The 26,353-nt window shown below is 37.8% G+C and overlaps 1 protein-coding gene across 1 annotated transcript; it reads right to left on the reverse strand.

Moving 5' to 3' along the window:
* Window positions 1-4,152: 4,152 nt before the first annotated feature.
* LOC101722032 (N-terminal Xaa-Pro-Lys N-methyltransferase 2) lies at window positions 4,153-26,198 on the reverse strand. The gene is made up of 4 exons (XM_004861896.2): window positions 25,988-26,198; window positions 11,381-11,556; window positions 5,504-5,753; window positions 4,153-4,761 (listed from the first exon to the last, which is right to left on the reverse strand). The coding sequence occupies exons 1-4, from the start codon at window positions 26,139-26,141 to the stop codon at window positions 4,490-4,492; spliced, it is 852 nt and encodes a 283-aa protein (XP_004861953.1). The 5' UTR covers window positions 26,142-26,198; the 3' UTR covers window positions 4,153-4,489.
* Between the last annotated feature and the right edge of the window lie 155 nt (window positions 26,199-26,353).

The raw sequence follows: 26,353 nt of genomic DNA on the forward strand, positions 1-26,353 counted from the left end.
ACAAACTCACCTAATGGAAGTATGGACTTGGAGCTAGCTGTATTTTTGCCTTGGAACCTATGAGAGAGAGAAAAGATGGAGGGGATACCTTTCCTAATTATTCAAGGTTTTACCGTAGGGCCTAGTCTTTTTGCTACAGTCTAATCTTTTTCTCCTCTTAGCTGCTTGCCTTGCCCCTGGATTGTGCCACTTGCATTGTTTGTTTGGTGTTTTGACTGACCTTGGATATCCCTATGCTCATGGAACCTCAGAAACCCTTAGTTTTCCCTGATGCTTTGCTCTGACTCCTAGAAAATAAGACTGCCCTGGGTCTTTCTACTCTTAATATCACTTTGCATTCTTCCCACAAAAGTTTAGAGATCCTACAGAATGCTAAGGCCTATAATAGAGACTGAAACTCTAACCATGAATATTCCCTCAAGAGCTAGGAATGTAATAGAGGAAATGGCAAGTACACAGATGATTATGATGCCACATGGTGAGTGATGTGATATGGTGAGCAGAAGGTGGCACGGAATAGGGACACTGAGCCCAGCAGCAAGGGGGAAGGGGGACAGAAAGAAGGAAGCTTCTAGGACTCAGTGCCTGACACATTTTGGGCCTGACACAAAATAATGGAAGATATTCTCTGCTGAGGAAGTAAATGCTGTAAATGCCCTGAGTCATAAACCATGTCTCTTTCAGGGAACTGTAGATTGTCAAGTACAACTGTAGGGATTGATAAAATAGGCTGAAGAGGAAAGCCAGGACTAAATCATGAAAAGCTTTCTATGCCATTCTTAAGCAATGTGAATTCACAGGGATAATACACAATATGGTCAGATTTGTATTTCAGAAACACTGGCATCAATGTGGAGAATGGATTTTACCATCTGGCTGTTTCCCCAAACCTAACTTGTACACTTGCCTGCCCTGCTTCGTCTTTCTGAAGAGCTCAGCTTCGTGACTCTCTCTCTTCATCCGTGTCTTAAAACAAAACTGATTTTCAGAATCAGCTAGACCACTTATAAAACACAAAAAATTATCTGATCTCCCTTCATAGAACCAAACTCTCATGGAGCTGAAGGAATGCATAAGTAGTTATGCATTTCCCCAAATAATTCTGAGGCAGCTGCACCATGGACCAGTAACCGGGTACTAACGTAGATTGCCACACATGCCACTAGCTTCCAATGTGTTTGGCTTACAGAATCAGGTTGAAGATGGCTAGAGTATGTCTCCCTCTAAAAGTCTTCCTTCCACAGTGTCTATGACCAAAAAAATCAGTCCCTAATCTGTCACCTTCAAGGGCTTCTGCTTGTTCATTGAGTATCATCAAAACTTTAACATGTCCTGTTAAGCTCATGATTTGGCTTCAATTCTTCTCAAACCAATTTTCTCCTTATTCTCTACATATTGTTAACAGTTCAGCTAGGTACAACTCACTCCTGTTTCTACTTTCTTAAATTAAATTTGGATATGTAATTGAAGGATTTGTATAAAGCAATAGAGATCTAGAAAATTTCTAAGAAGAATGGTAAGTGACCTGACTTAAGAAGAGAGAAGAGACTCGTCATTAATCTCAAAGACCCAACTAAGTGGAAGATTGTACATTGGAATCCACAGGACCATTATTTTCTCCATAAGCTCAAGAACACAAGAGCAGAGAAAATTGACAGCTAGGTCAGCTTCTAAGTATTGGAAAAGTAAAAAGTCAAGAGAATTAAGGGTCCTGGTATAAAAAAATAGAAAAATTCCTAGGACAGCTTACAACAAAGCATCTGCTAATTTGCTTAAAAACTTATGGAGGACAAAAACACATGTATCTTTTTTCTGTCAGACTCAGTCTACATGGTGGTGTTTTACCATTTGATTTGCCTCTGACTTCTGCCTTGCTCCAACTGGTCTTGACTCAGTTACCTTCTGTTACCTTACCCTAGAGGACAGGACGGAGGGTAACTACAACAACTAGAAGGTGCCTCAGGCAGAAAAGGTGACATAATTTTCTAGCACACTAGAGGAAAACACCAAGATAATGCCAGATAACAAATGTTTCATAAGAATTATTTTCCTCTTAAATTAGAGCTATGACTTGGAAACATGATTCTCATGATTACAGCTGAGCCACGCAGTAGGCCTTCTTTACTTAATTGACCCCTTGAATTTTATGGAAGACTCAATATATATCAAAACACAATATGTACTTTAAGACAAAAATATTGGAATGTTGAATGATGACAGCCGTTATATTTAAACTTTTTTTAATAAAAATTAAGTTACGTTTTTCTTTTTGAAAGATTTTAGATTTAAAAAATTTTATTAGTCCCTGTTTGCAGTACATAATGATTGCATTCATCGTGGGGAGTTGGTACCTGTACGTAGCACATCATAAGTCTTTTTTCATCCCCTTCCCCAACACTCCCTGCCCTCCCCCTCTATCTCTTAGAAAAGATCTCTCTCCATGTTTCCTATTAGCTGTCTTTCATTTTGCTCTTTAAATCACTTTGGGCTTCTCATTTAAGACAAATCATGTGATATTTAAGTCTGTAGGTCTGATTTGTTTTACTTAAGATTATGGCCTCAAGGTGCATCCATTTTCCTAAAAAAAGACTGAAGTTCCACCTCCTTTATGGCAGAATAGTACCTTAGATTACCTTTAATTAAACCAATCCTTATATTAATGCAGCTGGTTCAATTTTCAATTTATCATTTCCTCTGGTGAATTTCTAATACATATACATTCATTCAGAGATCCATGAGCAGCTGCAGTGTGGGCAGGGCCGAAGTCAGTGGCTAAAATTAGATTATCCACGGCATTTGCTTATAAATTCAAGGCTGCAACCTCAGGGTACAGCATTTTTCTTCTGGAAGGGGATACTTCCCATCGCTGTGACGCAGGCTACTGTTATCAAATTACAACCATATTACATCATTGCATAGTAACAAGGACCCAAAATAGAAAGTGAAACCATCCACTTCTTCTGCCAAGAGAAGGGCCAAAGTCAAAATTACTAGGTGTGTTTTCACAAGCTCATTTGACTTGTGAATTCTTAATTAGGGAAAGATGCTCATTCAAGAGAAGTAGCAGCACCAAAGGGAGAGGAAACTGATGAAACTGACACGAGAGCAGGAAAGTGGGCTCGATTTTCTTCCACCCATCCTGGACTACTGGACAGCACAAATTACCAGTGACTAAGACAATTTAGAAAGTCTTTTCTTTTCCTTCTCATGCACACTTGTACAGGTCAGGTGTATACAAGGAATTTCTTTATTATAATTAGCACATATTAATTGAACAACATAATGGGCTTTCTTTCAACATTTTCATGCATGCCAATAATGTACTTCGATCATGCCCATCTCATTACCCTCTCTGTGACCTTCCCCTTCCATGCAGTCCCCCTCCCCTTCCTTATAGCATCCCTTCTGCTTTCATGTCATCTTTCCACTGCTAGATTCCACATATGAGAGAAAACATACAACACTTGTCTTTCTGAGTCTGGCTTATTTTGCCTAACACGACGTCCTTCAGTTCCATCTACTTCCTATAGGTGACATTACTTCATTTTTCCTTATGGCTGAAGAACACCCCATTGTATCCCAGATTTTCTTTGTCCAGCCATTCCCTGATGGGCATCTGAGCTGCTTCCATACCTTGGCCATTGTGAAGAATGCCACAATAAACATAGGTAGCAGGTATCTCCAAATTATGTTGGCTTTGATCCTTCATGTAAATATACAGGAGTGGTATAGCTGGGTCATTTGGCTCTATTTTTAGTGTTTTGAGCAGCCTCCATACTGTTTTTCATAGTGGCTGTAGTAGAGTGCATTCCCACCAACAGAGTAGAAGAGTTCCTTTTTTTCCCTGCATCCTTTCCAGCATTTGGTATTTTTGTTTTCTTGATAATGGTCATTCTGACTACAGTAAGATGGCATTTTAATGTAGTTTTGATTTGTGTTTCCCTGATGATTAAAGATATTGAGCATTTTTTCATGCATATATTATGCACTTGTACTTCATTTGAGAAGCACCTGTTCAGTTCATTTGCCCACTTATTGAATAGGATTTATTGGGGGGGTTTTGGTGGTAAACTTTTTGAGTTATATTTATTCTCTCTCAGATGAATAGCTGAACAAAATTTTCTCCCATTCTGTAGATTGTCTCTTCACTCTATCGATTGTTTCCTTTGTGTACAAAAACTTTTTAATTATGTGTAATCTCACCTGTCAATTTCACAGTTTCTTAAAGCACTCTTCCTGATGTTTCACTCCATTTTTTAGAAAATCCACTGAGTACTACAGAGTGTACAACCCCAATTGTGTGCACATCAGAATGCATGCATTAGCTTATCACCAAAAACCTGTACATACCACATCATCAATCATTCCCCAACATGCACTGTATCCCTTCCCTTCTCTCCATTCCTGCCTGCATTCCAAGGGGCACCTTGGAGGAAGCATTCTGTCCCAAAGCACCACTGCCCCATCCAGCTGTCCACTCCACCACTACTCAGGAGAGTCTACCACGGTGCAGTGCGAACATCCACACTGGAATGCACTGCTCTGGAAAGCCCTCTTGCTTTTCCTGGCCCAGCACCAACAGCCCACTCTTGCTAATGAGGGTCCTGAGGATGTCCATGTCCCGAGTCACACTGCTGTCAGAGAGGTCGAAGACACAGCCCTCCCGTGCCACATTATCCTTCAGTATGATGATGCCATTTTCTTTCAGGCCATCTCGGCACCGGGAAAGAAATGCAAGCAGGTCCTTATCAGTTAAGTACCCTATAGGTGGGGTCAAGTGGGGGAAACAGGTTAAAACAAGAGGAGGGATGGAGGTGAGTAGGAAGGAATAGAGAGCTCAGAATCAGAAGACTGGCTATTTGCTCCCCTAATCACACCTTATATAATAGCCCAAATTGTTTTAGCTGCAAGGGTCTTTGGAAAATTAGACAGAAGGATGCATGTCCTCCATAGACATGAGATACTATTTCATCCTGTGAGTTCGTCTATGTCTCTTGGGCAGCTCAGCTCCATTAGCATTCTTCCATGGTGTATACACACACACACACACACACACACACACACACACACACACACCCACCACCACCACCACCACCACCACCACCATCAATCAAATTCACTGCTGTCTCTTTCCTGGGAATTGAAATATAAGAACGTGTAGCTCTGCCAATAAATGGAGATTAACCATTTTTTTGGATCCAGTTGTTTAATGTTTAATTACGTTTCTTCAAGGATTTAGGTTGGTCCAAAGGCACTTGCTCCTTCCCTATGAATGGAATTTTAATTATCAAGCTTGTACAGAGAGTACAAGAGAGTACAGAGAGTACTCTTTAGGAGAGAAATCTGGGGACCAGAGTTGTTGGGAGTTTACATGACAAATAGGGCAAGCTAACTGCTCTATGCACAACTAAGCTAATCTCCCCCCACATCCTTATTCACCCCAGTGTTGTCTTCTGCAGTGGAGAAGCAGGTAAAGGCACAGGCAGCACCATGCAGGACTGACCAGACACCCACTGAATCCAGATCACATCGTATCTCCCGAAGTGGGGTGTGAATTCCTGCAGGCTGTAGCAGTGGTAACTTTCTTCCTTGTCCACTCTGCCCTGAAGGTAGTTCCGGGCTTCAAGCAGGAAAGACTCCATCATATCAACCAGCTCCACTCTGTCGAAAACAGGCAGCAGGACATGCTTGCTGACCCTTCCTATCCCAGAGCCGCAGTCCAGGGCGCAGTCAGTTCCCGCTCTCCCAGGGCCCTGCAGAAAGGTACCTTGTGGGACATTTAGGTACAGAGCCTCACCTTGAGTTGCAGATATCCCAGTGACCTCTTTCATTTGACTTTATTTGGGTCAACTTTATACACTACTATGTGTCATTTTAAGTATACAATTCAATAAGTTTGAACTAGTGTATATAATCATCGTTACCAAAGTCAAGATACAAAACAATTCATTCCCTTTCTCCAAAAATACCCAAACATTTCTAGTTCTATTTTATTTTACCTAATTATAGATTTTTAAGAGAATCACAAACTACTACTTTTAAAGTAATATCTTAAGTTTAAACATTTGGTAATTCTCTCCAAGAAAAATGAGATAAATGAGCCATTGGTAGCCCTACAAAGATAGGATTTTGATGACTATAATTTGGGTTAAGTCCACAGCTAAGTAGACCTCCAGTACAAGTTATTACTTTGTAAAAATAAAGGGAGGGATGGCAAGCAGGGAGAATCATTCTGAAATTCCTTCCTGAGTTTTTTTAATTGAAATACCTCATATTGGAATGATTGAAATTTTATTCTTTTTAAACTGGATTTGGGAACTCTGAATTAACTCCTCCTATGTGGGTAGTCAATTTGGGGACCTGAGCTGAGTATTCTAATTGTTCCATTCTCTGGCCAGGATTGTAAATTTCACATCTAGCCCTCATAGCACACAGCATGTCCACGTGAATCAAGATTAATTCCAACAGCCTCCTTGTCTCCTTTAATGCTAAAAATTTTCTACTTTTTGTACCCAAAACTACATGTTTACTGGAAACTTTTTAAAAGTAAGTCTATGCATTAAATTAACTGAGAGAGAGAATTTGGAGAGGAAGTGGGGGTAGTGAAAAATTAGCCAATGCAAACTCTCTCAAACTTGCTTCTATACAATTAAAAAAGTTTTCTGAATTATGAAGATTCAGCTGGCCTAAATTATTTGGTCATAATTGGGAAGACTGCTGAATAGGTTTCATGCTAGAAATTACAGTAATAAGATACTTGAAGTTACCAATCAAGATCTTAATGAGAAAGCCTACTCTTGATTTCTCAGGAACTGAGGATAAAAAAAAATTGGCTAAGGATCAAAGTTAAGTACGAGCAGAGCGAAACATCAAAAAAATCTGCCTTCAGGTCCATCCAAAAGGCTTTCCTTATTCTAGGAAGGTACAGTGAAGAAAAAAGTGAAGTGATTGCAGCTTCTTTTCAAATAAAATAGTAACTGCAAGTGGATATGTAGCAAGCTCTTTACAGCTATATTAATTATCATAATTTTTAAACCTCCACAAGATGATGATTATTGTTGCCACTTTGGAGATGAGTAAACTTAAACTGCTAATGTTGCTTAGCTAATAGCACAACTAGAATTCAGACAGAAACTGTCTGTATTCAAAGCCAGTTCTGCATTAAGAATGTCACTTCAAGTGACAACTATGATTCCTTCAAGAGACAACTATACTGACTAATTCCATATTCAAAAGAATTCTTTTTTAAATTTTTATTTTATTCTTGCTGTTTTATTTTATTAGTACAGATTTGCAGTACATGAAGTTTACATTCATCTTAGAGAGTGGGAACATGAACATAACACAGCTTGCTCCTTTCTGTAATCCCCTTTCCCTTCCCTCCCACCTCCCTCTCTCTGCCCCTTTCCACATTTTCCTTCTTATTGTTATTATTATTCTTAGCTCATTTTTCTGACTTATAATGTTTACCTTCATTGAGATTATTAGGTTCCTGCACATGGCATATCTTAATTCTGCTTACTTCCTCTTCCTCTCCCCTTGCCCGCAGACTCCTGGAACACTTCCCATTTGTGAGAGATATATCCCCTTATTTCCTTTTTCCATCCTTTATTACATTCTTTGTCTGTACTTTACCTTACTTAAATGAGAGATGCTATGTGGTATTTGTGCTTGTGCATCTGACTTATTTAGACTCAGCATGAAAGGGATCTATGATTGATTGACTAGTAATGTCTGCCTGAAGTATAGGAAGTGGAAGCAGTAGTATATTGCCATAAGTGTGATCATTTCTACTTATACTATACTATTTCCTTCATTCAAATATTAAAATTTAAATTAATTCATAAAAGGGCCTAGGCCAAAGTTTATGTTGTACAATACTGTAAAAGCAGTATCTTCCAAAGGAATTTATAAGATGTGAGGAAGTATGGAGAAATTATCTGAGGCTACAAGAAGTGACTTCATTAGAAATTTGTGTGCTCCATAAAAAATTCTCTTGATTAATTTGTCATATAATTACTTGGCTCTGAAAGTCTTTATTGACCACGTTGTTCTCATTAGTATAGCAGGTGGTTTTAGAAGTAGAACCATAGAATAAAACAATGAGACCTAATAGATCTATGCCAGAGGATTTTAAGATTGTAAAGGCTGAACTCTTCTGTTTTCATGGAATGCAGAAACAAAAAGCTTCTCTGGTTAAAATGAGGCCAGGCCTTGCTCACTAAGCCTTCCCATCCTTCTCTAAGGAAGCCCTTAATGAATCTCAGCAAACTCCTATGGCTTTTAAATCACTGATGTTTCACTCGCTGCTTTTCCAAAGAAACTGAGGCCTAGGAAGGTGAAATGGTTGAAGTAGAATGTCCTTGAAAAGTCCTATCCTCTAAATAGGATTTTTTACCATTTTAGATGTATGATGTTTGACTACAGTTATTCCTGAAAGTACTGTTAATTTAGTCCGCCCCAAAAGTGACTTTCTCTCGAATGCTGTGGCCTCCAGCCTCTCCCCACTACTACCCAGTTCTCTTCACTCCATTTCCTTCTATGTGGTTGGTACTGCCTCCTGTGGCCTGGCACCACTGTTCTGTTCCGTCTCATTCACAAGCAGCTCCGCTGAGAAGGGGCATTTAAAGACTGATCTCAGGGACTGTCTTGCTCGCCTCTTGGATACCGCAGCTGCCAAAGCTGATTGTATTGACATCTGATGCTCTTGTGTTGATGTGACTAGAACTACATACAATGTGTGATTTCAAAACAAAATGTTTTCATTTTCATGTATTATACTATGTTCATATTTCTGGATTCATATAAAATATTAGTAATTTCATTTTAGTTTTGATTCTGCCTATATGTTTTGATTTGAAGAATATTATTTAAGCTCATCTAATGGAGTTTTAAACTAAAATGACAGAACTTGATGGCACTGTATAAAAGTCATGAAATATAACAGATTAGATCCAGATTCAATCTTTGAGAAATGTCAAAAGCTAAATGCAATCGACAGTGATTATATTTTATGAATTGGTTCTTTCCCCTACTTGAAAGCTGAGGAAAGTTATCAGCTGTGCCATTGACATTGTGTTGGTACTATTCATTTATTTGCTAAAGTAAATACATTTTGCAACTAAATTAAACACCTTTTCCTACTATCCTGTGTCACTAAGTGTTGAAAGAACAGCAAAATTTTAAATTAAACAATCTACTTTTTCCCAGTTGACTTAAGAATAAATCATGTCAGACACTCATATTCCCTAACTCCTTGTTTCTTGATCCGGATACGAAATTAGCAGATCATTAAGGTCAATATACTAAAATATCATTCCTTTAAAAAGACCATGTTTGTACTTCTTTAGAGGTCACAGCTGCACAATGAGCCTTGTCTACTAAGAAGGACTCCTTATATTTGTTTGAAAGGAACAGTTGCTGCTTTTCCAACATAAATATGCAAGCACAGACTTCCTTTCCCAGGTCCGTGGCCGAGCTCCCAGGCTCTGTCTGACCAGCTTCCCTGTGGTCAGCTTGGCGTTCCACACAGAGTGACAAGGCGGCTGGATTACTAACTAAGCTTCTGAAATGTTTTGGGATCAAAGTCAGCCTCACCACGAGGCAAGCAGGAGAGATTGCTTGGGCCAGACTGGAGGAGAGTTGTGGTTTATGGTCTAAAAAAAAAAAGCAGGGATTTTTCTGCCGCGTGAGACAAATGGAAAAAATAGGTCATGGTTAAGAGCAGGGAGTTTGGTGTCAGACAGAGTTGTCTGATCGTAAGCCTCAGCCCTGTCTCTTACCAGTGCATAACCTTGACAACGTATTTAACCTCTTTAAGCCCCAGTTTCCACGACTATAAAAACAGAGCTAATAATAGTACTTACCATAAAAAATGCTGTGAAGAATAAATGAGACAGGGCTTCTAAGCTGCTTAGCAGAGTGACTGGCCATGTTGGGATGAGCATCCATAAAATCGGCACCACTGGTTTAGAAACACCCCAGATCACCCCAACCAGTAAACATGCATGGCCACCAGACTTCCTAGTGCTTTACGGCTGCAGCTGATGTCGGGGCAGACACTTTGCCCCAGTAAATACTCTATCCTGATCACATTTTCTCTACTGCTAGACCTGAGACTCAGGCACTGCATGCTCCAAGGAGCCTGGGCATGAAGCAAAACCTCATCTCACCACTAGCGCTAGTCTTCATACTATTCCTCTGAGTAGGGTGACATCCTAACTTCAAAACTTGTCCCTTATCAGAATAAAATCGGCTCCAAGCTTCACATAAATGACCAGAGTCATTAATGAGTTTTCGCTTAAGCCAACAGCAACATTATTGGATAGGTTGAGTCTATTCTAACAACCAAATGAAGTTCCTTAAAATATAATGAATAGGCCAGGGTGGTGTCACATACCTGTAATACCAGTCTGAGGCAGGAGGAATCCAAGTCCCAGCCCCTCCTGGGAAACTTAATAACTTAACAAGACCCTGTCTCAAAGTAAAGAAACAATATAGCTCAATGCCAATATAGCTCAGTGTGAAAGTCCTGGGTTCAATTCCTAATACAAAATAATAAAAATATATTATGTGACACCTCATTATCAGTAGTAGCAGTGATAAATTAGGTCTCCTGGGTGCTAATTTTGTGCACCCAAGCAGATACTTTACATGTTTTGTCTCATTTAATCTCACATTCTTCTATAAGGTAAGCTGTATTGTTGTGCCCTAGTCACAGGTGAGAAAACTGAGGCTCCATGCACTTAGGTAATAAGTCTAGAATTTCTTATACAGTAAGTAAAAGGACCATGATGACTTTAGCCCAAGATTTTGGCCCCTACACTTTACTGTCTGTCTCCATATGGCTTGGAAGTAAGGAACTAGGGGTTCGCACAAAACCAGGATATAATGGAATCACATTCTTCCAAGGAAAAATCTGATCTATGTATAAAGAACATAAAAGGGTTCTATCATCATTATTTTCAAACTGAACACAAGCATGCATTTTCTTACTACATCTAATTTTATTATGGGAATAAATAAATCAATCCCAAATCCTAAAACTCTTGATTTCTCATTGATCATCTGAGTGTCAATTGTTTATCTCTGAGCCTCTGAAGGAGAAGTCTTCTTACTCCTCAAATAGTAATATCAGCACTGCTAATTCACCTTCCCCTGCAGTGTGTAAGATTAGCTGGTGCAAGAAGGGTAAAATGCTGAGTGGGATAAGCCAAGGGCTTGTTGAGATCCAGCTCTTCTGAGCACCTTTAAACAGGCTTTCAGGCTAGACCCTGAGCTGGGCCAAAGCTTTAGCCTGGCTTAAGTGACAACACAGTTATGTGAGCTTAATGTTCACAAGGACTTTGCCCTCTCATCAAGTTGCAGTTAGATAACTCACCCCAACAAATTTCCTAAGAAATTCCCTCGAGGCCTGGATATCTGGGTGGGACAGTTCGATGAAATTTCCCATCATGCCTTCTTCTGTGGCTGGTACTTCTCGGTAGAAAAGCTTTGCTCTGGCATAGAACTGCATCTCACCATTGATGACTTGGCTTGTTAAAGCATATAATTTTACTGCAAATGAAATATTATTCATAGTTATTAATGTTCATATGATACCCACAAGCTCTATCTTATCACATATTCAATTCCCTCTTAAAAGTCCTAAATTTGTGTTGTAAGAGAAAGGATACTTGTTTGAAGTCAGAAGCTCTGGGCTTGAGCTCTGGCTCAGTGATTTATGTGCTATGTAACATGGAAAATGTCTTAAACCCTGTGATCTTCAGAGACCTCATCTATAAATCACAGTGCATTTTCATAATTAAATAAGTATATCGTTTAATAACCACAGCTTACCACTGTAGTTTTTAAAAGATGAGAAGTGTTTGCTACAGTAAGAATGAAGAATATTATCAATTTTTCTGAACTTCAAATGGTTAATAACAATTTTCTTACTGTTCCTTGTTTCTAATCACAAAGTAGGGGTAGATGTTTTCATTATTTTTAAACAACCTCTATCCCAATATGTCTTTACACAAATGTCGTAGAAATGCCCTTAAGCTTTATCTTATGAAAAGAAAATAATGAAAAGATAAATAATACTTATCAATAAGATTTTCCATTCTAGGCTTATCATTTTATTTTTCAAAACATGCATGATGTAATATTTTAAGACATTTATTTTTAGAAAAGCATGAGTTGCAAATTCTGAGTGGTGAACAAATATGGATTTCAATGCATTTTATTTCACTAAAGGACATTCTAGAGAAAATCTTCTAAAGTAGGTGAAAGGACGAAACTTCTGGCCCAAGATCATAGGTCAAATACATGCATTTGTCTTTCATCCCTCCAGGGTTCCCCAAGAGCGTACTTCTTTAGGAAAATGAACCCATAATACTGAACAAAATGAGAAGGGATCACTGACTGATTTGTGATTTCAATATATGTCTTGAAGACAAAAAGGAGATAGAACAAATTTAAATAATTTTCAGACCAGAACCATTACAAGAGGAAATTACATTCCAGAATTAAAGCCAACGGGAGGCAGATGTAAGAATGAGAATGGGAGTCAAAAATAGAAGTTACTCAGAAGTCTGTTTACAGAACAACCAGGTGAAGGGACAAGCATGCCCTCCTCAAACCGAGGACCTGGCCTCATAGGAGGAAAAGCATGAATTTCTCTAAAAATAAATAAGTAATGAATTTTGTAGGGAGAACTAGTCATTAGCATTGGGATCCTAGAATCTCATTTTAGAATCTAGGAGACTCCACGTGCCTCACATGCTCACACTCATCTGAGTCTCTAAGGTCAACATGTGCCCCTGCTTGTCATCCTTTCTACTGAGGGGACATGTACGTAACAAAGGACACCTGATCCATTACCTACAGTCATTTACCTTGTTCTTTATTCTTAAATGTGAGTAAACAATGATCTTCAGACTCAGAATAAAATATCAGCCTGAAAGGAAAACATTGATATAAATTGTCAAAACGGCCCTAAAAGAAATAAAAATAACTTAGGAAATGGTTGAGAATTTAAACAAAAACAAAATCCAAAATCCATATATTCTTGAAGAGACATATGAACTGACACATACATCAAAGAAGATGCCGAGACATGACAATTCCCCCCCAAAAAAATTCTTAGAAACTAAAGTTTTGATTACCCAAAACATTGGAAATAATACTGAATAAATAAATTTCTAAGATATAAAACAAAGAATAGAAATGGAAAACAAAAGGAAAAAGATGAGCTCTGTAAATACTTAATTCATGAAGCCCAGTATCAAGCTAATTAGGACTCTAGAAAACTAATAAAATGGAGGGAAGAAAACTACTAAAGAAATACTAGAAGAAAGTTTTCTGGAGCTCAAAGAGAGTGTAAGATCCCATGAGAGCTAAGCAGCAATAGATTTTGAAAAAGCCACATTTATATATAATCAAAAGAAATTTCAAAACAGAAAGAGTAATAAAAAGATCCTTAAATTGTTTTGAGGGGGAAGAGGAATTATCTTCAAATACAGTTGACAGATTTAGCAAATAAAAAGGCCACAGATTTGAATTTTAGATATATAAAGAATAATTTATTAGTACAATATGCCTGAAATATTGCACACTACATGGGAAATACTTATGCTAAAAAACTATTTGTTGGTTAAGTTCAAATTTATTTAGCATCTTGTGTATTATTTGACAAACCTATGTTCAAAGGACAAAAATCAGATTTTCACTTCAAATTTCCTCTCAAATATTGGAAAACAATAACATAGTGCCATCAATACCCTGGGGAAAAATTATTTTGATGCTAAATTTAATATTCGGTTAAACTGTAAAAGAATATTTACCTCCCATGGAATCATTCTCCAGACATATCTTTTTTAGAAATTGGCATATGTTTACAATACATAACAAACACATTTCGTCTTGGATAACTGGTACATACACATATCTCAATCATTTTTACTCTTCCTTCCCCTCATAACCCTCCGCTTGCCCTCCAACCCCAGATCTCTTTCCCATACCCACAAAGTCTACGTCCCTGTTTCCTATCATCTCTCTTTTATTTTGCTCTTAAATTATTTATATTTTAGGGTTCTCACATAAGAGAAACAATACAATATTTAATCTTCTGTGCCTGACTTATTTTACTTGATATTATAGTCTCAAGATCCATCCATTTTTATACAAATGACTCCAATTTGTCTTTCTTTATGGCAGAGCAGCACTCCATTGTGTATATATACCACATTTTCTTTAGCCATTTATCTGGTGACATATAGTCTGCTTCTGTAATTTAACTATTATGAATTGTGCTGCTATTAACATGGGTATGCAATAATCACTGTAATGTGCTGTCCCTAACTCTTTCAGGAAGATATCCAAAAGAAGTACAGTTGGGTCAAATGGAACTTCTATATTTAGTTTTTTGAGGAATTTCCATACTGATTTCTATAGTGGTTGTACTAGTATACATTCCCATCAACTATGGAAAAGGATACCTTTTTCCCCTGCAGCCTCATCAGCATTTGCTTTTTTGAGTTCTTGATGATAACCATTCTTTTTGGAGTAAGTAGAATCTCAGTGTTGTTTTGATTTACATTTCTACAATGGCCAAAGACATTCAGCACGTTTTCATGTACTTACTGGACATTTGTACTTCTGAGAAGTGTCTATTCATTTCAACTGCCCATTTTTTATTGGGTCTTTTACTCTGGATTTGTTTTTAGTTCTTTATATATTTTAAACATTAGTCCCCTGTCTGAGAATATGCTGAAACAATAATAATTTCCCTTTCTGTATGTTGCTTCTTCATCCCATTGATTTTTTTTTTCTTTTTTTTTTTTGCTGAGCAGAAGCTTTTAAATTTGATATCCCATTTTTTGATTCTTGGTGTTATTTCTTCAGCAACTGGGGTTCTGTTCAGAAAGTCCTTGTCTATGCCTATGTCTTCAAGAGTTTTACCTATTTTATCTTCCAGCAGATTCAGTGTTTCTGTTTTTATATCTAGGTTTTCAATCCATTTTGATTTTACGTTAGTACCGGGTGCAAGATGTGTGTAGCTTCAATCTTCTGCTTTTGGATCATCAATTTTCCTGGGATCATTTGTTAAAGAAGCCATCTTTTCTCCAGCAGGACATTTTGGCCCCAGAAGCTTCTTCTTCAGAGGTTTCTTGAAGCTGTATTCCAGCTCAATAAGGGTTAAAATCAAGGGAAGTTGCACAATGAAGGATGATGAAAATCCAATGAAAACTCCAAGTGACAGTTATTCATTAGATTTTTAAAGAAGTCAGTTTGTTTTATGCAAGGTAGCATAGGGTGGATTCTACGCAATAGACAAAGCTGCCAAGAAACAAGGAGACATTAGAATATTCTAAGGAAGATATGGTTTTCATTTCAGTCATCAAGAATAAAAGACAGTTGAAAGCTCTAAGCAAAACATGCAGTGATTCCAAAACACGATCATGGCATGATGCAAACTAAAGTATGAAATAATTTTGATTGGAAGGAATCTAAGAAAAATCAATTGAACCTTAACTAAGGACATTTTCCTTTAGATAACCTCATGGTTTTGACATTGGGCTGGTGTACTACTTCCCGGTAAAGTAAACGACAATTATGTAGTACCAAATTTTTATTCTAAAAGTTAAAAATCCCTTAAGCATCATTTATATTACTATGTTTATGTCCCATCTATAGAGTTACAACAGTATTTTTCAAGTTTGAAGACACTGGAGCCAGTTTGAACCATGATCATGAATTTCCCGAAATGGCTGCAAGAACCAGTTTCCATATATGCCATTTTCTGGAGATTAACAATATTATATGCTATATCCACATACCTACTAACTATTGTACATAGAACATTGTTTTAAATATACAAATATTTTTAAAGTTTTAATCAATATATCCAAATTTTTACCATCTCCACAAATTGGCTACTAATTGAGAAAATACAACAGCAAAAGCAGAGTCCTCAGGTTCCAAGAAAGGAGACACTGACCTACACCAATCCCTTTCTGTAGCACTTAGTAAAGTGTTGTGTAAACAGCAGGTGGCTCAATAAATGCTTACAAATTCAACAGTGCTGACAAAAATCATGCATCACCAACACAACAACATGACCATTCCAAATTCTGGACTTTTATGAGAAAACAAAGCCTCTGTAAATAGGGAGGAGTGGAGGGGTTGAAGGGAGGGCAGGGGAATGGGGAAAAAATAAGAACCAAGATACATCATGTAAAGGTACAAGTTCCCAATGATGAATGTAACTGTATTGTATACCTAAAATGTACCAATAAACTTAATGGAAAAAAATCAGGATAGGAAATTACAGCTTACAGAGTCTGCCTGTGTAGAGTGCTGCTCTGAGATCACTGGCAAGCCACAGCCCTGTGCTCTCCACTATCCAACCAAAGCAGTAAAGCAGCCACACTCATCATCTACTGCTTAAGTCAACTAGTTGGTGCAGTCTATTAAAAACCATGATCTGGAAATGAAAATAGTCCACCATGCCAGCAACATTTAGACCACAAGCAAATGCCCAGTTCAGTAGGTGTGAGTCTTGATAGGTGGGCTTTTATGGTTACAGGCTTAAGTTGTCATTTTCACCTAATGGACAGATACATTTCACTAAGAAAGATAAGCGGTGTCATGGCTTGTCCCAGGTACTCCCTTCCTGCTAGCTCCTGTAATTGTGCACATCGACTCAGATAAGGCAACCGTCATCAACTATTTCCTTTTAGGAAAATGTACAGCAAGAATTAGTTCACTCATAGTTTACTTATTAAACAGCAATACAACCCTCAGGAAACAAGAAACAAAGCCAATCCCTCTCTCATGGAGATTACAACCTAGCAAGCACTGCATTCACCAGAAGCCTGCAAGTAGAAGCACTTAAGGAAAGATGGCAAAAATATCTCAGCTGTGAAGGATGATTCTTATTTTGGTTAGCAAAAAGTTGGGAGGATGGGCTGGGGATTTAGCTCAGTGGTTTCGCCGCCTGCTGTGCAAGCACAAGGACCCGAGCTCGATCCCCAGCACCAAAAAAAAAAAGTTGGGAGGAAAGGAATTTCATCTGCTATGGATCATCTGGATAAAATGCACAACTTTCAAATATCTCCCTTGAGAAAATTTTTTGCAGGTAAAGAATTTTGTTGCACAAGTTCTGAACTTCTGACTCTAAGATGCAAAGAAATTGAGTTTACCTTGAGATAATGTGCTATTGGATCACTTTTGCTGTCTTTTGATATAAAAATTTTGAGAAAATAAAAAATAACTCAAAATTACTACAGACCTGAAAGGAGATATTGACCCAATATCAGAGATAGGACCAAAAAATCAAGGCAATATTATTCCAGTTGACCATAAGATGGAAACTTTCTGACAAATGGAAAAATTTCACTAACAACTAAGTACTCATCTCTGATGAATATCTTTTTTTCTTTCTTTGGTTCATGGACAGATACAGCTATTTTATCCTCTTTTCCAGAGGCAGGCCTGATTGTCAACTGAAAATTTACCTGAGTCTCTAGAGGATACATAGGCTAGGTTTAAATAGTAATTTTAAAATTATTTGAGACAGAGAATATCAATTTAACCCTTTTCGATAAGAGGGGGAAAATCTTCAATTAGATTTATGAAGGGAAGTTTCTTCAATGAGAAAGATGTGCAGATGATAATTTTCCAATTTAACTATTAAAGAGATAATGGTAAAAATGAAAAGGCAGAAAGAAAGGGAGGAAAGGTGGGAAGAAAATAAGCAAGGAGGGAACAAAGGGAGAGAGGGAGGGAGGCAGATAGACAGAAGTATCTTGGAAGGAGGCATCCCTGTATTTTATTGCCAACTCCACACTTAAGTGATCACCAGTTTCCTCCAATAAAATGAAGTGATGATGTTTATTGCCCAAAGTTGTTGAAATTATCAAATGAGATGATGCCAGCCAAAGTGTCTACTAAATATGGTGTTTGGTTTAGAATGAAAGTTCAAATTCTGCTATCTCCTTCACTCTTTTTTCATCAACTGGCAGAAAATGTGGGATTTTGTCAATATTTCTGGTGGAATCCAAATGTGTGAGTGTGCCATCATGCCAGAAAGCTGCTGTTGCTTGGGCCATGGATTTCTCAGGGACGCCCTCCAAATGTTTGGCTCTTTGTGGGCTTTAGATGTCTGCTGTTCTTTATCTAAAATATAATGCACTATCTATCTTGAAGGTTATAAAGGGATTCTGCTTTCTCAGCTGAGAGTTAGTTCCATTTAACTTTTTAGGCTTCAATGTACCTGCGGTAGCCAAGGCAAGAAGGGACAATCCATTTTCCCTGGAAGAGCAAGGAATCCACTCAAGATTCCAACACATTCACTTTTGGAGCATCTTCCTAACTCTCTGTTCCTTCTTCAACATTCTTCCTGACCTACTATCACATTTCAGAACAACAGCAATCAGATGGAAATATTGGAGATAGACGTTTCATGGTAAGATTTTTCACCTTAGAATCAGACAATAACTCAGAAATCTCTATGCTTCCTTCACACCTTGGAAGAATTTGGTGGTGGTCTCTATTTCTATATTCTCATACTATTATTGTGTGGGGTTCTTCCACACTCAACTCTTCAGGTCTGTGCCATATCTCATGCTATTGTAACCTCAGCACTTACCATTACACTCAACTTGTAGTAATCCTTCCTTTCATGCTCATTGAATACATATTAATTTGTTCTTTTTTTTTTTTTTGGTTTTTGTTTGATTTTGGTTTTTTGTTGTTGTATTGCTATTCCAAGGTTTATTAATAGTGATCCACCTTTTTTTGGCTCCCCCTCGCCCAGCTTCCAAGACCAACCAATTTCTCCATTCCTGGGCTTCAGTGTAGTCCCAGAATGTAGGAAGTGGGATAGGATGGACTTGGACATCATCCAGGTCTCTGGCTCCAAACCTGCTTTTTCTTTAATGCAATTAAAAACATTCTTTTCTCCCAAACCTCTCACAAAATCCTTACATATCAAATATATAAAGCAGGAGCTGCCCTTGTTGAAAGAAAATATGTGGGGTTTACAGCCAAGAAACACAGCTTTGTGTTCACTCCTTATTTCAGTGACTTCATGGTACAGATAAATGGGCCAAGGCTGCCCACAGAGGAGCTATGACCTGCTCTCAGAGCCTCAGTTTCCAGGGCTCTCAGACCAGTCCTTCTTCCAGAGCACTGCACTGGAGTCTAGTTTCTTTCTAGCTAGACCAGAGGAAGATCCCAGCGGTGTCTGCCATGGTGAGAGCCTGGGTCCTGCTCTGGATATCCACCCCCTCAGCTGAATGAATGCAACAAAATGCTGAATAGTTATAGGGAAAAGCTGACTTAAGCCGTACAAGTCACACCTTTGATACAGCTTGTGAAATATCTTTTTTTCTTATTAGGTAAACCCAAACAAATTAAACAAAAATAAGATAGAGACCCTCTTCAACAAATGGTGCTAAAAAAAAACTGGACATCTACTTGTAGGAGAATAAAACTAGATCCTTACCTCTTACTATATACAAAAATCAACTCAAAAATGTATCAAACACTTTAATGTAAGGCCCAAATCTTGGAAGCTACTAGAGAAAGATACTTCTAGATGTAGGCACAGGTAACAATTTTCTGAACAGAACTCCAATAGCTCAGAAAATAATAGCAAGTATTGACAAGTGGGATCACATCAAATTAAAAGTTTCTGCATGACAAAGGAAACAAACAACAGAATGAAGAGACAACCTACAGAATGGGAGTTTTTCACCAGATATTCATCAGACAGAGGATTAACATCCAGAATATATATAGAACTCAAAAAATTTGACACCAAAAGGAAAATCCAATCAATAAATGGACAAATGAACAGAACAGACATTTTTCAAAAGAAGAACAAATACCCAATAATTATATGAAAAAAATGGTCAATATCTTTAGCCGTAGGGAAAATGCAAATCAAAACTGCATTAAGATTCCAGCTTACCCTGGGCAGAATGGCCACTACCAAGACAACAAAAACTAACAAATGCCGGTGAGGATGTGGGGTAAAAAGAACCCTCATACACTCTGGTGGGAATGTAAATTAGTGCACCCACAATGGAAAATGGTACAGAGGTTCTGCAAAGAACTGCAAATAGAAATACCATATATATGAGCCAGTTATACCACTCCTGAGTGTATATTCAAAGAAATCAAAGTCACTGTATGAGGAGTAATTGAAAGGTACAGCATTTTAAAAGATACAAATTTAATTTATTAGAGGAAAAGACACATTGCCTGTAATCCCTCTTAAAATACTGTCCCTGGCTTTAAACAATCTCATCCCATCTTTCTTGCCACTTTCTGAAACAGTTCTTAATGTCTTTTGTGTCTTTAGTTGTGTTGTCACAGGTGTCTTGATGTCTTCAGTTGATTCAGAACATTTTCCTTTCATGGTGATTTTGACATTGGGGAAGAGCAAGAAGTCACACAGGGCCAGATCCATGAACAAGATAGACGAGGACAAGCTGTAGTGTTTTTACAAGCCTGCCATTCTATTGGATGCTACCTGGCAGTGCCATTCATGGTATTTTTATCACAATTCTTAAAGATATTCACAAAAAAGGACTAATGGGGTAAATGTGTTTGTAGTGAAGAATATTTTGAGGGAGATTAATGGCAGTGTGTTATTTACTGTAATAATTTTTTATTTAAACATTCATCATATTCTTGGATCACACCTCATAATATAAAGTTACCTACTATCTGTATTTATCATAGTATTATTCATAATACCCAAGTTATAGAATCAGCTTAGGAGCCCATCAATGGATGAATAAAGCAAATATGATATATATAAAATTTGATATATATTTGTAGGAAAATGAGTGGACTCTGAGGTCATCATGTTAAATAAGTTGAACTCGAAAAGAAACATGACATGAAAGTAGAAAAGGACTATCAAAAAAGGGGAAAACAGGAGTGAGGTAAGAAAGAATAATGGGAAAGGCAGATACGATCAAAGCAAGTTAGAGGCATGTATGAAAATGTCATAATGAATCCTATTTTGTACAATTAATATGTACTCATAATCCGGATAAAATAGGAGCTATCATTGACCAAACATGTAAATATATGCAGTGCACATGTAAATCATTCCTACATAACTGAATAGGTAAGATAAATGTTATGCATACATTCCACAGAATAAGAAACCAGGGCAGCAAAATGTAAACTAAATTGCCCCAGACCAAGCAGTAAATGAGCAGCATGCTGGGATTTGATCTAGGTCTAATTAAATCCCAAACCCATAGCTTATCCACCATATTCTCCATACCTAAAAATATGTCAGCGAAATAAAAAGGTAATTTGTTTTTCTTTGTTCTTTAAAAAGAGGGCCGGGGATTTAGCTCAGTGGTGCCACACCTGCCTTGCAAGCGCAAGGTCTTGAGTTCAATCCCCAGTACCAAAAAAAATAAAAAAATAAAAATAAAAAAGAAAGGTGATCTTACAACATCTATACGGCAAAAATACTAATAAATATTTTAAAAGTGTAAGATTGCACAGTGAGCCGTGTGGCAATATGGTACCAGCCACAAGAATGAAATCAGTTTGAAAAATACTAATATGGTGAATTTCATTATGGAAATTCCAAGCGTTTCATAGAAAATGGTTTTCATTAACTGTCTTTTAACTGATGAACAAGGTTAGTAGCCATTGTTTTTATTTTCCTCCTTAAAGACAGGTGATTCTCAAATGAACAAATGAAAACAGGCTACTAACTAACATTTAGTGAGTACTTCCTGGAAGTCATTGTGCTAGGTACTCTCACATTATCTCTTTTAATCCTACAAGATTAATTCTGACAATTCTACAAGACTGGAGTTATAATCATCATCTTAAGAATGAGTAATGAGAGCATCAGAGAGACCAAGTCACTTACTATCATGTAGAAAAGACGTGTTGACATCAAGCCACAGGGCATGGCTATCCAAATGTAAAGCATTGGTCTTAAATGTCCAAGAGTAATAGATTCTTGTTCAATAAAACAATGAATATTAACTTCTGTGTATTCAGAAATGTGGGCAGTTTTAGAATTAACTGACATGAATGTCTCTAATCCAGATATGCATCAGCCCTTTGAACACAGGAATACAAGCTAGAGATTTACACTGGCTTGTTTTCCTATTCTGCTTCCTATTTATTCAAAAACAGCCATTATGTTTGGAAAATATGCTTACTCCAAGTCTCCAACTGAACTGGACTGCCATAATTTGATGGGATGAATCTGCTCATTGGCCTGCCCATTTTGACCCCAATAGAAAGCCAATGCCCTTCACAGACTATGTTTCTATTCCTGTCAAGTAAAACATTATGGAAAGTGTACATAGCTGCCCACATTAATCAAGTTTTCCCTTACATCAAGAGATGTAGTGGGCACTCAAGCAAGACCACCTGGATGCTGGTCCTGCTCTGCCACCCACCACCACAAGACCAAGTTACTTAACTCTTCTGTGCATCAGTTCTTCAAATATAAAATTGGAAAAATAATAATAAACCTAATGGAGATGTTGTGAAGATGAATTCAGATAGTACATGCAAAACACTAAAAACAGTGATAACCTGGTTTCCTTTTTTGTTTTTTCTGAAAACCTGTTATGTTCCACTGCATTGCTAAATCTTCCATTGGAGACTTCAGATTGCCTATCTTTGCTACTGTGTGGATTTCTAGAATTAGCCAGCAATATTACAGCAAGTTTCTTCATGACCGAATGTCACCACATAGTGTGCTGGAGGGAAACCAGCACAGCAGTTCAAGGGAGGAAGGAAGGAAAGAAATCGAAGAGGCTGGTGAACCACAGCTCTTTCCGTAATTGCCCTAAACAACAAACTCTCTGTGTAGAGTCTATAGGAGGGGTTTCCCAACCTTTTTGAAAGAAGGGCTTTGTTTTTATTTCCATGAACTCTTGAAATCAACAAAAGCAGGGGAGCCCACTACAAAACAGCTCAGCAGAGCTGGGGAGGGAAGCATCTCTGTTGGCTGAGTTAAATTTCCAATCTGAAAAGCATAATATCCGGTCCAGTCTGTAAACTCTCATGTACTGAAGTGAGGTTAATGTTTTGGGGAATGCCTGTTCTACAAAATGCTACACATCAGTTTTAAAAGAGGCTTGGCTCAGAAGAAGGAAAGGAAAAAACTGTTTATTGAAGATTGATTGCTTTCATGTATATCCTGCATTTATTCCTTCAAGCAGTCCTGCAAAGGCTTCGAGGAAAATTATTCTTGCAATGCATGATATAAACTCAATACTTTAGTTACTTACAATTAATGATTGGTAAGGGGGCATTTAATTCGCTTAACAGATATTTATTGAATTCTTTGTAGGTGTCAAGAACCGCGGTAAATGCTAAATATATAGCTTTAGAAGGTGAAAAATATAGATGAATCTCTACTCTCGTGGAAACTAGAACCCAATAGGAGAGATTAGACATGCAGATGTGTTCCAAAGTATAAGTTATAATCTCCTGGAACAAAAGTAAATGGTTAAGTGAGTTGATCGGCTTGGGGAAGGCTTCTAATTAGATACGGCACACTTCAGACTTATACGCTGATTTAGCTTCTGCAATGAGAAGAAAGCTGCAGAAAGTCTATTTACAGAAATAATAACTTGCCCTCTTTGCACTATTAATTTAAAGCTTTTGAAGATAGAAAAAGTTATTTGTAGATTTGCTTCCATTTCCAGAAGAGACTATGTCTTACTAGTGTTTAAATCTTCTCCAATCCACAGTATTTTGCACAATAAGAAAAATTTCTCCTGAATTGAAGATGACTGAATTGTCAGAAAGATGTGTCTGTCTCTAAAAAGCAGTGGTGTTTCCCTGTGGCAGAAACATTTAATGACAAAATAACATGTACTCCCTTCACATTGCTTAGAATCTTGCGAATCTGGGCAACAGACTCTAAACAAGTATGTGTCTTTTGAGGCTAAAGTGTTTGGAGCTAGCCGAGAAGCCTATAGTTGGTCTTTCTTCTTGATGACTAGTGACATTCTAGCTGACGGAAATGCTATCATCCTGGGTCCCTACATGGCTATGTAGAATAAAGGCTCCTCTGCCACAATAATGCATACAAAAAATGATGTACCAAGAGCAAATGTATGTATTCTGCCATGGACATTTCAGAAATAATTTGTTATTGCAGCATAGCCTAGGCCGTACCAACTAATCTTCAGTTTTTATCCCCAAAAAGCTATTGTGGATAGAGAAAACTCAGTGATTCTCAGGGAAAAGTAATGCCCAGGCCGAATGTTTTCTGAAAGGCTGAAAATAAATGACAAACTATCAGCAGACTCACAAAGAAGAAAATGAGATAAAATCAAAATTATTATCACAGCAAAACAATTATATTGGGTGGAGAAAAGGATTGTGGCCAAATAGAAATTATAGTTTACATGTCCCAAGTTAATTTTCACCTGATTTTAGAAGAGATTGTTCTATTTTTAATTCATCTTCAGCCACTTTGAGAGATGAGTTATTTTTCTTTCCAATAATTATGTTTAAAGTTTGGCTGTCATCCACCCACTCATGAGTCTCTTCTCTGTTACTGTGATTGACAGCTTTCTTCAGTCTAAGGCAGCCACACCTACCAAACTACTTTACTTGAAGTGTAGCCAGAAGGATGTCCCCAGAAAAGCAATGCTCTGTCAAGTTTGGAGCCTCTAGGTCATCATCACCTTCCAAATGAACTCATGTAATTTTTCTGCTTGGATATAGATGAGATGTAACATAATATGTCCAAGAAGAATTACTTGTGAGCAGTGTGCTCTACTAGAAACAGCCTTGGACTTTAGTTCTTGCTTTGATGTTATTCTCTCTAGATTTGAAAACATGATCTCTGAATTTCCCTTCCTTCATCTGAACATTAAATTTGGAGAGAAGAGGTGGGAAAGTGGGAGGGGAAATAATGATATTTACCCTATCTAGCTCATAGAGTGTCTATGAGGATCAAATTAAGTGATAGATCAGACATTTTACAAGAAAGCTATCTAAATATGAAATGAAAAGATTTATATGCCTAGAATTAAAGATCTCTTCGAAATGCAACCATAAAATGAAGCATTGATAGGAAGCTTATATCCAGTTTCTCAAATGCAATACAGAATTATGCATCCCTGTCCACAGCTGGAAACTTTGGCTGCATCAAGTGCACAATATTGTTTTCAGGCAACCTTAGGCAAACAGACTAAGCTGAGACACAGTGTTCCTGCTTTCATGGGGAGAAAGTATAAATCAGGGATAGGGGCTGCACTTCAGTCTATAATCTTAAAATGTCCCCCTTCAATGATATTTAGAGTACCCTGAAGTAACTGCCTTCTCAGAAGCTGAGAAAAGTAGTATAGACAAGCCAGACAAGCTTTTTATTGCTGTATTGTCCAATTCCCTGAAAACTGGAGGAAATAACAAAAATGAAGACAGACTATTGCCCTAGATTTTTTTCTTAATAGTCAAAGATGAAACATTTACTTCTTCTTTTAGGGTTTCTGATTTACTTGTGACTCAGGTAAAACAGAGAGATCTAATACACACACACACCCATGCACACACCACACAGTCACATGCATACCAAGCACATTTTGATCCATTGTTGCCGAGTCTCTCTTCTTAACTAGTACTTTATATACTATTACATTAACACCTCCATTTTTCAGTTACCTAATTTACCCAAATCTACATTTTTGCAAATATTAAAACTATTCTTCAAAATTCAGGAATAAGTTTCAATCAGCCTGACACTAGAGAAGCAAATCACTGTGCCTGAGGGTGCATGGACAGCCCAAAATAGAGCCCTGCCTTGCCAGATGGCCTTGATCTCTGACTGCCCATAAAATAATGCCATTGAAACACTTCCACCATGCATGTGGGCTGTGGATCCATTTCATCCATAAAGTATGCTTCTTCCAGGTGTCCCACAACCTCACACAATCCCTCCAGTCATTTCTTGTCCCTTGTCCAGAAGCTCTGACTCACTTACCCAGGGGAATTTTTTCCAGCAGGTAGAGGTAGCACTGAAAGAAGTCATTTCTAATGGCTCTGTGGAGGATAAAGGACATGCTATGTCGGCAGAGTTCATCGTCAGTCTTCTGCCAGCGGGATCTAAAGGCAAAATGGGCTCCCAGGTGGGCCATGGCAAAAGGAGCTAATAATTATTCCTGCAAAGAAAGGAAGCTTGTCTGGCTGTTTCTTTGAATTAGCCTTCTCTTTCTAAAAGAACATGAGACTGTCATTTTAAACCAGTTGCCTGTCCATCTATATCAGGACAGGCTGTCATGGGGTGTGGAAGGAGGGTTAGCAGACTTGGGGAGGTCAGGCTCTTGGCAGATCCCCTGCCTGATTGCAT

This window comes from Heterocephalus glaber, unplaced genomic scaffold, assembly GCF_053883595.1.
Source record: "Heterocephalus glaber isolate CG9 unplaced genomic scaffold, H.glaber_assembly_v1.0 deba00000738, whole genome shotgun sequence".
Taxonomy (NCBI): Eukaryota; Metazoa; Chordata; class Mammalia; order Rodentia; family Bathyergidae; genus Heterocephalus; species Heterocephalus glaber.

Excerpts from the sequence above, each read along its gene's own strand:
- LOC101722032 (XM_004861896.2), bottom strand. The coding sequence starts at position 26,141 with ATGGCCCACCTGGGAGCCCATTTTGCCTTTAGATCCCGCTGGCAGAAG. Across the intron at positions 11,557-25,987 it reads GCTGGAAAAAATTCCCCTGG|TAAAATTATATGCTTTAACA; the intron begins GTAAGTGAGTCA and ends TTTCATTTGCAG. Across the intron at positions 5,754-11,380 it reads TTCTTAGGAAATTTGTTGGG|GGCCCTGGGAGAGCGGGAAC; the intron begins GTGAGTTATCTA and ends ACCTTTCTGCAG.